The 11233-nt window shown below is 52.8% G+C and overlaps 1 protein-coding gene across 16 annotated transcripts in view; it reads left to right on the forward strand.

The window, feature by feature from the left end:
* FBXW8 (F-box and WD repeat domain containing 8) overlaps positions 1 to 4850 on the forward strand; it is a 115686-nt gene extending 110836 nt beyond the window's left edge. For 7 of the 16 annotated variants that reach the window (XR_012420711.1, XM_005572347.5, XM_074007978.1 and 4 more), the window contains one exon: positions 416 to 4850. Coding sequence is in view for 6 of the 16 variants with exons in the window: in XM_005572347.5 (XP_005572404.1) it covers positions 416 to 560 (145 nt within the window). In the remaining 10 variants the exon portion in view is untranslated. Of the gene's footprint in view, positions 1 to 17; positions 265 to 415 lie in introns of those variants that run through there. The other 9 variants (XR_012420709.1, XR_001483652.4, XR_001483654.4 and 6 more) reach the window with 5 other exon arrangements.
* The last annotated feature ends 6383 nt before the right edge of the window (positions 4851 to 11233 follow it).

Below are 11233 nucleotides of genomic sequence, written 5' to 3' on the forward strand. Positions count from 1 at the left end.
GGGCCCTGCCTTTCTAGGAATTGGGAACGTAAACATCGATGCTGACCTGTACTGAGCGCCTAGCATCTGATGCACGACAGCCCCGTGGGGCGAGTCCACGCTGCCGGCTGTGCAGAGAGGGAGGGCAGGCCGTATGCTGAGGGGTCTGCTGTGGTTAGAATCCTGTCACAGGGGCAAGGCCCATCCTCTTGAGTCCTTGCCCTGTGACACTCACTGCACCCATCCGACTTGTGCACCCCCACATTGACCGCTAAGCCTGGGACTGTGAGTATCTGATGCTGTGTGCCCGGAGGACACCTTTGTGAAGATGAACTCTGTCTGGTCTCAGGAGAATGCCTCCTGCAAAGACAGAAGCAGCCGGGGTGAAGGCCAGCGAGGCCGCCCTGACCTGTCACCATCTTTGTGCTCTTTCTAGACACCGGGGGCTGATCCGTGCCTACGAGTTTGCAGTGGACCAGCTGGCCTTCCAGAGCCCTCTCCCTGTCTGCCGTTCATCCTGTGACGCCATGGCCACTCACTACTATGACCTCGCACTGGCCTTTCCCTATAACCACGTTTAGGGACGTGCCTCAGGAGCAAGGAGAAAAATGGGAAGAACCAGTTTTATCCACATTAAAACTCCAGGCGGCTCTGCACGGGTGGTAAATGTTTAGGGGAAGAAGGCGGCCCAGGGTGCTGTGCCTGACGGCATGTGTCTCCCTGACCCCTGCACTTCCCCGGCGCCTGGGGCAACCTGGTGTATGCTGGGGCTCAAGTCGCACATGCTGCCAACACAAACGTAGCCTCCTTCCCCACCCAGCCGACCACTCTGGCCTCAGCTCCCTCAGGACACCTCAGGGATCTCGCTGTGAGGTCCCATATGGTCCCTGCTCAACCAGCTTCTCTGTGTTCGCCTTCCCAGCTCCAGCCCTGCAGGCCGTCTTTCCAGTCTCCAGTCCCTTCCCTCTTTTCCTCCGAGGGCCTTTGGATGTGCTTGTCCCTGGCCTCCAAGGCAATAACCTCCATGTCCTTTTCCCTGTATTTACTTAGGGTGCTCTTCTGTGACACTTGCCACCACCACCTTCCAGTAGCAAGCTGGTAGAGCAGTACTTTTTCTTCACAGCTTTTACCATGGTTTATAATTATATACTTACACAGTTTAGTCATTAATGACTATTTTGCTTACTGTTGTGTCTATGATGTGTGTTACAAAGCAAATCTTTTCTAAATATTCATTGACTAAACAGCCATCAAGATGAACAGGACAGGAGAGAACTGTTCAGTGTGATACAGAGCTGCCATTTCCAAAGTATTCTGGAAGCAAGCCATTGCCTTACTCTTGATTTTCAACAGTTCTAAACGCAACAGCATCCACCTAATATACCTTCAGAATATCAAAGCAAAAACTGATAGAACTACAAAGAGCAATAAAATCCATTCTCATAGCAGGCAAATCAGTGAGAAAAACGTAAAGATCTGGAAGATTTACTTAATATCGCTAACAAGCTGGATCCAATAGATATGTATAGAATTTCAGATACACATAGAACATGACAAAAAACCACCCTGTACGAAGGCCACAAAGAACAGCTCAGATACACAAAGATTCGCACCATACAGGCCAAATTATAGAACCCCTCCAACCCCCGAGACACTGCACCCTGTGGGCCACACCCTCAGACACTGCACCCTGTGGGCCGTACCCTCGGGCACTGCACCCTGCTTTTCTAGGAATTGACCCCCGTGCAGAATAGTGAGAAATCAACAAAAAGCAAAATAAGACAATTCCAGACACTCCCGAATTCACTTGGATTTAAAGAAGTTAATAAAAACAAACTATAAACTCTCTAGACTGGGTTGACAGTAAAAGCACTGAATACAAAACCCAGGGGATGAGGCTGGGAGGGGCTGGCACCTCAGCTCAGAAAAGGTAGCCGCAATCCCAAAGCAAGCAGAAGGCAGGGGTTAAATCAGGATAAAATCAGACATTAACGGAATAGAAAACCAATAGTTATTATAAAGTCAAAAGCAGGGGTTTTTTGTTTTTTGTTTTTTTTAGGTGGAGTCTCGCTCTGTCACCTAGGCTGGAGAGCAATGGCCTGATCTCGGCTCACTGCAACCTCTGCCTCCTGGGTTCAAGTGATTCTCCTGCCATCACACCTGGCTAATTTGTGTATTTTTTAGTAGAGACAGGGTTTTGCCATGTTGGCCAGGCTGGTCTCAAACTTCTGACCTCAAATAATCCGCCTGCCTCAGCCTCCCAAAGTGCTTGGATTACAGGTGTGAGTCACTGCACCCGGCTCAAAAGCAGTTTTTGACAAAAAAATAAAAAGACAAAATATACAACTCTTGATAAAACAAAAAGGTACAAGGAGCCATGAGGAAGAGAAAAGGTACCTGAGGATGCGGAAGTACCTGCCACGTGGGAACCATCTATCCACACTCATTCCAGAGAAAACCCGAGTCCTCTCAGTTGCACATGCGTATATATCAGCGGGAAATGCTGGCCGTGACTCCAAAGCCTGGAACCTTCACGTCTTGAAGGTTCTGGAAGGTTTTTCAGATTGCTTAAGGTATGCAGCTACTCCACATTCATCTCCAACTACACAGGGGAACGGAGCAGACAGAGCTGCGGCTGGGAAGCGTGGCCTCCCGTCCAGAGTGCTTTCCTTCGGACCCGCCTTCCTGCGGCAGATGGACCGGAGGGTGTCCTGCTTCCTTTCAGCCAGCTGGCTTCCTAAGTGGAGACGGCCTGTAGGCAGCAAATGCAGGGTTTTGTTTACCTGCGTTGTCGTCATGGGGTGGTCAGACTGCTTGCTGGTGACCTGGCTTTAGAAGGTTCTCATCAAGCCCCGCCCTTTCTCTCTCATAGTCTTAATGCATCTGGACCACGGGGGAAAATATTTTTCTTTTCAAAAAGCAGCCCCTTCTAAGTCTGCATTCCCAGTTCATTTTGCGGGGGCATTCTCCCTTCCTAGTTTGCAGCAATTAAAGGTAACTGAGTGTAAAGTCATTAGACCCAGAATTACAGCAGCCAGCAGCTGGTCCAGTATAAAAATCTCACAAGTGTAGACCCTCCCACCGCAAAGCCTGTTTGTAACATACCCGCCACTCATGAAAGTTGCCTGGGTTTTGTAAAGGAAAATGTATTGGATCCAAGCTGTTACCTTCAAGCACACCAACTTCAGGCAGCGTTTTCTGCTGCAAACCTGAACACCCTGGAATCAATCACACTGACAGGGGAAGGAGAAATGCTCCTTTATAAGCCAACATTTATCCAAATTAAGCCCCCTTACCTTTACCCAGACCCCTGTTTCACAAGTTCTGAGGTTTCAGCCGATTGGTCCTCTACTTTCCTCCTGAGTCCCTCCCAGAGATGCCTCCATCCCCGGCTCCCCACAGGTGGAGACACTCAAGCATGCTGCCGGGGGAGCTGGACGGTGAAACGCGGAAGATCTCATGTTGCGTCTCAAAACACGGTCGGACTTGCTTTCTGCTTTATGATGTCCGTAGTTGTTCTAATATTAAATGCTTTGAATTTATTTATTGGTCAAGTTATTTTAACTTGGGCAAGGCATACAGTGATAATCCCCTGGTATGCCACGGTTCCAGCTCTCTTTCCACCCCCTTGAAATCTTACCTCCCACCATGGTTTTGTTTTGTAAACCCACAGTCACGTGCGTTTTCCCAGAACCTCCACTACAGGGGCTCCCAGCCCAGGATCCAGGAGACCTGCAACACGGTGCAGTAACTCATCACCAACCGTCATCAATAGGTATTCTTAGAACTGCAACTGTAAGCAAAATGAGGTATAATGAAACTAATTTTGGCCGGGCAAGGTGGCTCAGGCCTGTAATCTCTGTACTTAGGGAGGCCAAGGCAGGTGGATCACCTGAGATCAGGAGTTCAAGACCAGCCTGGCCAACATGGCGAAACCCCATCTCTACTAAAAACACAAAAATTAGCCAGGCCTGGTGGTGCATGCCTGTAATCACAACTACTCGGGAGGCTGAGGCAGGAGAATCGCTTGCAGCCGAGAAGCAGAGGTTGCAGTGAGTGGAGATCGCACCACTGCACTCCAGCCTGGGCAATAGAGCGAGACTTTGTCTCAAAAAAAGAACTTGCAACTTTAAGCAAAATGATGTATAATGAAACTAATTTTACTATAGGCTAATGGATGTAAACAAGAGTTAAGTTCCCATGGCATATTGCTGGCCATAAAAACATCACCAAACTTTAGAACTTGAAATCAAACACTTCTAATATTAAACATTAAGTAGACATGAGTTATACATACATTTAAGAAAAATTACTGAAAACAACGTAATTACCCAATTTTTGGTGACTTCAGTGGGTGTTGGCAGTTGTAGCGATGGTGGGTCATATCAATGTTTGCAAAGCAAAAATTGTCAGGAGCGCCTCCTTCCACCACACAGGTCAAACACCAGACTGGGCTCACTGGGCACTCGTGCACAGCGTCACTTACTGTTGTGCATGTGTATGGTTAGGGGAGGCAGTTTTTTTTTTTTTACAATAATTTTTATTCATTCCTTCTTTCATTTTCCAACTGTTATTCCAGTTCAAGGTGGTGGGCGACCAGAGCCTATCCCAGCAGCTCAGTGTGCAAGGCAGGGACCCACCCTGGACAGGACGCCCTCCCATCACAGGGCACACTCACCTCACACACACACTCAGACTGCGACCAGACACCAACAAACCTCACCTGCACATCTTTGGGGCTTGGGAGGAAACGAGTGCCCAGAAAACTCACAGACCGGGAGGACGTCCAGACTGTACAGACAGTGGCCCCAGCCGGGAATCAATGTTTTTCTCAATGTTATAACAAAATGACATTGAATAAAATGATGCTATTCAAGGACCCGCTGTGTGTGAAATGGTGCATGAGGGCATTTTCTGGGAAAAAACATGGTTACCTCTCATCAGATTCTTGAAGGGACTGCAGCCCCCCCCGAGAATTCGTCTCTGCCACTAGAGTGTGTTTTGCAACCCAAGCCATGTGCCGCCGTGGTGCTGCTGTTGCCCAGGCAATAATTGATGTCTCAGAGATACTCCATGAACGGCAGCACCTTCTACAAAGCACAGCTCCCCGCCCTGTCTGAAGGCCAGGCTTTCAGCTGATCGGAGGGAAACGGAATTTCCCCAAGAAAAGGGCGTGGTCCTTCCTGAAAGAGAAGGCTGACACCCCCAAGATGAAGTCCTTCACCCCCATCCCCCGTCTTGAGAGCTAAAGGCCCCACGTTCCAGGGGCTAGCGCTTCCCACCACACGTGTTAGATGGCAGATGCTGGCCACTGCAAACCCACTTTGCTTACAGTTGCAGAGAAACGGCTTACCCCGGTGAGGGTCCAGCCTTCTCATGACAACTGTCCCGTGGCTGCTATTCCGGGCAGGCCACCACAGGGGCTCCAAGAGGGCTGTCTCCCGCTGCCTGACGGAGCCTTCGCTCTGAGCAGCAGCTGCAGCAGCACTGAGCTCACGGCGCTGGCCGGCCGGGCCGAGGTGCTGTGAGCCACACAGGCCTGCCTGCGACACCCACACAGCCAGGCCAGATGGTTACCTGGCTACCGCTGCAGGGGCCTGCAGCGACTTGGACAAGGGCTGCTCTAATGTGCGATGGCAGATTCCCTCTTGCTGGGCTCCGGCGGCTGCCATGTTGTTCCCAGCCCACTTTGGGCCTCTGATGCCCAGCATGGGCTTCCAGAAGCAGCCGTTTGACTGCTCTGCACTGGGGGCTGTTTCGTTCCCTAGGAAGGGAAGGGGATGCCCCCCCAGCTGAGCTGTCACGCCCTGTCTTTTCTTCCCTTGCCCAACACTAGGACAAACGCTGCCTTGTCGTTTCTCTAAGATAGACATGGCGGCTAGCTCCTCAGCAGGCCCCCTGACCACTGCCACCCCGTCAGAGCCACTCTCGGGGCGCCAGCCCTTCCTCTGTGAGATGGAGCCCAGTCCCTTGCTGACTTGGTCAACAGATTAGAGGGCTGAGCAGCCACCACGTCCTCCTCAGAGTCGTGAGTCCTCCTAGGACCAGGCTGGTCCACCACCAAGCCCTGCTGACAGCCACGTGCAAATTCTGCAAGAGGAAAGAGACACTGCCAGCGCCCCGGGTTACACCCAGCCAGGTTACACCCTGGCTCCCCCTACTCAGCTTTTCCTGGCTTTCCCAAGGTCGCTGTGTGGGAGGACAGCCTGCAAGGCAGGTGTTTGCAAAATCCTTGCCAAGGCAACTTGTATTTTTAACTCCCCATCAGCCTACTTAAGTCACACGGCGCCATTTCCAGCACAGCAGAGTTCAGCTGCAGCCTCGTTAACTGCAGGCAGGTGGGGACAGGTTCAACTGCTCCATGACAAGGATCAGATCCACAGATGACCTGTCTCCCATTAGCAAAGTATAAAAAGAACTTTCCAGTTCCTTGGCCCAGAAAACAACAGCATTGTTTTGTTAAAGTCTAGCAATAATTCGTTCCCTAAGCGGGTATTTGGCCAGAGCTGGAAGCTGCTGTCATCTTACTCCGTTCCCTTATCCATAATTCATGCTTAACGTGGCTGCAGTGTGTCCCCTGAGCTCCTCATATTCCATTTCCATCACACAGCCCTTTTGTAAACCAACCAAATTAGAGTGTTTGTGTCAAATTGCCATATTCTTTCAACATCCAAAAGCCAACCTTTCCCCTTGGTAATACGGCGATATTAGGAGTACAGCCTGCTTTCGACTACTCCTGGCAGATGGCTGAAGAGTATGGACAGAGATGACCTCCCCTGGCGTCCAGCAGGCTGACGATCCGCCCCTGCTCAGTCTTCTCCACCCATGGCCTGTGGCCCTCAAAGGATGGCCTTATCAGCTTCCTTCAAATATGTGACTTAGTGCTGATTTCTGCCTAGTTCCTTTTAGTCACTGGCGCCATTTCTGATGGAAGGAAGGCTGTTAACCTGTGCACATGGTCATCACTCACCCGCCGACCGGGCTTCAGGGCAAACACATCACCTCCTTCGGGCTGCTCAAGTTGAGGTGACCCAGTCATTCCATTCCTGTCCCCATCCAGCAACAAGAGCGGCTTGCTGCACTTGGGCCAGGGTCTGTGAGGCCAGAAATCCCCTTGCAGGCACGCCCCAATGTCCAGCAGGTAACAAAAGCCATTTCTGAACCACCTGCCTCCAGTCCGAGGCGCAGACTGCCGTGCCCAGATGGTGAGGCTGACCGAGATCTGTGTCCGGAGCAGCGACCCTCGGTCTCTGTTGATCAGAGGCCAGCAGCGCCACAAGACGCACAGCCTGCCCCTTCTGGGAGCAGGTTTGCAGCAACTCATCGCCAACCCTGATTGTTCTCAGGATGCCACAGACAATGCCAGGAGCCGGGCAGGAGAGCGCCAGGTGATTGCTGTGTCCACGCTCTGGTGGTAACGGGCCCTCACCCTGCCAGTTAGAGGACCCCCTCAGTGACGACGCACACATGAGCTTTCTTCTGAGAGGTGCGGACCGGGTTCGCCGTGTCTCAACCTCATTTTAATGAGCTGTTTAGATAAGCGGCGGCCCAAAGCTTCAAAGACATCAGGCAGGCCTCAGTGGCCCAAACAGGGGAGCACATTTGATGTGTGTCTATCGTGGCCACATCTTCCAAACGAAAACTCAGGGCACAGGGGCTGACGGAAGGTGACTTATTTATAAAAACACTTTACATTAATGAACTGCCTTTGTTGAAAAGAACCAAATCAAAGCAAACTGGGAGAGTCCCAGAAAACCTGAGGCCTATAGTGGCGGTGCCAGTGTCCCCTCCTGCTCAGTGGCACCGCAGATCGTCCTGCTCACATGGGCAGAACAGGGCAAGGTGCATGGGGGCTGGTAGAGGTTGGTTCTTGCAGTAAGGCCGATCCCCACCAGGCTGTCCTAGCGACTTTCTAGGTGCCTTCTGCCAGCAGCCGGGGGACCAAGAGGCTCCCGAGCAGCAGGGGAAGGCAGGGAGAGTGGGTGAGGGGATCGCGTCCCACTTCCCTCCAGAGGAAACCACCTGGGATCCACCTGGAAGTCCCAGGGGCTTTGTCTCTCCCACTATGTAGTTAGCGCTTGAGGGAAGGAAACAGACACCTCTGTCTTGGCCCTGCAGCTTTTTTTTTTTTTTTGAGACAGAGCCTTGCTCTGTCACCCAGGCTGGAGTGCAGCAGCGTGATCTTGGCTCACTGCAGCCTCCACCTCCCGGGTTCAAGTGATTCTCCCGCCTCAGCCTCCTGAGTAGCTGGGACTACAGGCGCCCACCACCATGCCTAGCTAATGTTTGTATTTTTAGTAGAGACAGTGTTTCTCCATGTTGGCCAGACTGGGCTCGAACTCCTGACCCCAGGTGATTTGCCTGCCTCGGCCTCCCAAAAGCACAGGCATGAGCCACCCACTGTGCCCGGCCTGCCCTGCAGCTTTGAGTGTTGAATGGAGCCCTAGACCAAGAAGCAGAGTTCCAGAGGTGATTTCAGACCATGCAATTTCACCTCCCCAGAGACTGAACCTGCCTCCAGCCACTGACCTGCAGAGACAGAGGCCTCAGGAGACTAGGGTGGCACACGCTGCTGTCTGGTGTCTACCAGGCTCTGCCAGGTGCTTACAATGACAATGACAGCACGGAGTCCAGAGCCTCTCAGCCGCAGCTTGGCACCTACCCAGGAGGTTGTGCGTATTAACCAAAGGCTGAGCCTCCCCAGACTGCACTCACTTTCCTGGGGCCATTCGCCTGCTCCCTGTGTAGCGGGTCGCCTGGCCTTTTAGCTCCCTGTGCTGCTTGGCTGTGTTTTTAAATTTAAGTTCTGACTTTCAGTCATCCTAAGCAGCATCCCATGGACTCCCTGGTGTGTGGTAAAGTTACTTCTTTTCTTACACGTATTAAAACAGTTATACACCTGTTGAAGTCAATATTCATCCATGGAACACCCAGAACTCTCAGGACCTCTCGAGGGGGCAGGGGCGTGGCAGCCCTCGGGGAGCAGGTGCTCAGCACCATGGGAACGCATCCAACAACAGTGCTTCTGCCTGCTGTGCCCACCATTGCCTCAGATGTGACAACTGTCCACAAGCACATGGCCAGGGGTCCCTGGTGTGAGGCTGAGGCTCCCCCTGCTGCCACTCCCCGGCCTAGGGTCCCCACTGAGACCACACCAGGCTCAATGCTAGAGTGGAGATGGGGCCTCCCAGCACCATCTGGGCTCCGTGCATTTGCAGCCTTAAGCACAAGTCACCGTCTCCTAGAACAGCGTCCGGGGGCTGCGCTTATGACGGGCTGTACCGAGTGAACTCCCTGAGCCTTTAATGTAGAGGGTAGGGCTGGGCACCACCAGCGCTTTGGGAGGCAGAGGTGGGTGGATTGCATGAGCTCAGGAGTTCAAAACTAGCCTGGGAAACATGGGGAGACCCTGTCTCTACCAAAAATACAAAAATTAGCGGGGCGTGGTGGTGGGTACCTGTAGTCTCAGCTACCTGGGAGGCTGAGGTAGGAGATTGCTTGAGTCTGGGAGATGGAGGTTGAAGTGAGCTGAGATTGTGCCACTCCACTGCAACCCTGGGCAACAGAGTGAGACCCTGTCTCAAATAGTAAAATAAATATAAAATAAAATAAAAAGAAGGGGCATGCTGGGGGTGCGGTGGGGGGCAAAAAAGCAGAGGCGCCTGGGCTCACTTCCTCTGTTCACAAGTTTCCACCTGGAACCTCATGGGGCGGACGCTGACGCCCTGCAGACATCACCATTTACAAAAAGTGGAGTGAACTAAGAACGCCGCCTGCCGCCTCCACGTGCGTGCAATGGCTCTGGAAGGACCCTACAGCAGGCGCTAACACATCTGCCTCTGAGAAGGGAAGCATGGGGGTGGGGGGATGGGGGTGGGGGGCAGACTCCATGGCCTGCCTTTTCAAACCTTTTAAATTCTGAACTGCAAGGTGTGGGCTTGTAGTAAAGATAAAGCACGCTTCATATGAAAACGATGAATGAAAACGCCAAGAATGCAAATAATACCCATTGCCAGTTATCAAGAGAACTCTCCTGGAAGGCTAGAATGACACCACCCAGGGAGGGTCAATAAAGGAACCGGGCGTTTCGTGAACTTCAGCACCAGAAAGAGGCCTGGAAAGCAAAGGCTGGCCCACCTTGCACAGCAATGGGAACGCGTCACCCAGGGTCCTCAATGCCACATTCATGAGCTGGCAGCCCACACAGGGAGATGGGGAAGTCACACTCAGCGGGCTGTCCCAGTGCCTCCAGGACACAGCTCTCCACGTCCCACAGGTGCAGTCCTCTGCTGACTCCAGGCCACCGCGACCAACAACCTTTGTTTCCCTGCCCCCAGCTCTAGCCAGTCCCCACATCGAAAGGTGATAACTGAAGTTGTCAGGGATCCTTACCTACCCAGCTTCCACCGCCGCTGCTTCCTGGAGCGCTGCAGGGCCCTGCAACTGGCCCGGGACTGCCAGAAAGAGCCAGGGGCACGGCCGTGGCTGGCAGACCACACCCCCTTACCACCACCGTGAGGAGCTGGGGGTCCCGGGTCAGCCAGCCAGGCCCTGACTCCCCACGCCCACTGACCAACACAGCGGGCTCAGGTGCATCCCCGCAGCAGGCCCAGGCCCAGGGCTCCAGATGTTTTCTCCATCAGTAAACAGATGTGGCTGTGGCGGTGAGGCCGCCCCGCCGCCTGAGTCCTGGCCACCTCAGAAGCCCACACAGGGCAGGAGCTGCTTCTCCTTATTTTACTCCCTAGGATGGAGAAGGCGGAGGGGTTCCCAGGACTTACATAGGAAGAACAGCAGACACTTTACCCAAAATAAACAAAAGAGAACAAGCCTTCTGCCAAACCACCCTTTCAATAGTATTTGGGCTGGGTGTGGTGGCTCACGCCTGTAATCCTAGCACTTTGGGAAACAGAGGCGGGAGGATCGCTTGAGCCCAGTCGTAAGAGACCAGCCTGGGCAACACACGAAGACCCTGTCGTTACAAAAAATGTAAAAACTAGCCGGGCGTGGTGGTGCGTGCCTGTAGCCGCAGCTCCTCGGAAGCCTGAGGCAGGAAGACTGCTTGAGCCCAGGAGGTCAGAGCTGCAACGAGCCGCGATCCCGCCTGCACTCCAGCCTAGGTGACAGGCGGACGCCCCGTCTCCAAAATAAATAAAATAAAATAATTTTGTCGTTGCTTATTCCTCATAGTCAGTCTCATGCTACCAAGTGACCAGGCCACTTTAATGGATGTGAGGAACTGACAGAGGCCACG

This window comes from Macaca fascicularis, chromosome 11, assembly GCF_037993035.2.
Source record: "Macaca fascicularis isolate 582-1 chromosome 11, T2T-MFA8v1.1".
NCBI classification, from domain to species: domain Eukaryota; kingdom Metazoa; phylum Chordata; class Mammalia; order Primates; family Cercopithecidae; genus Macaca; species Macaca fascicularis.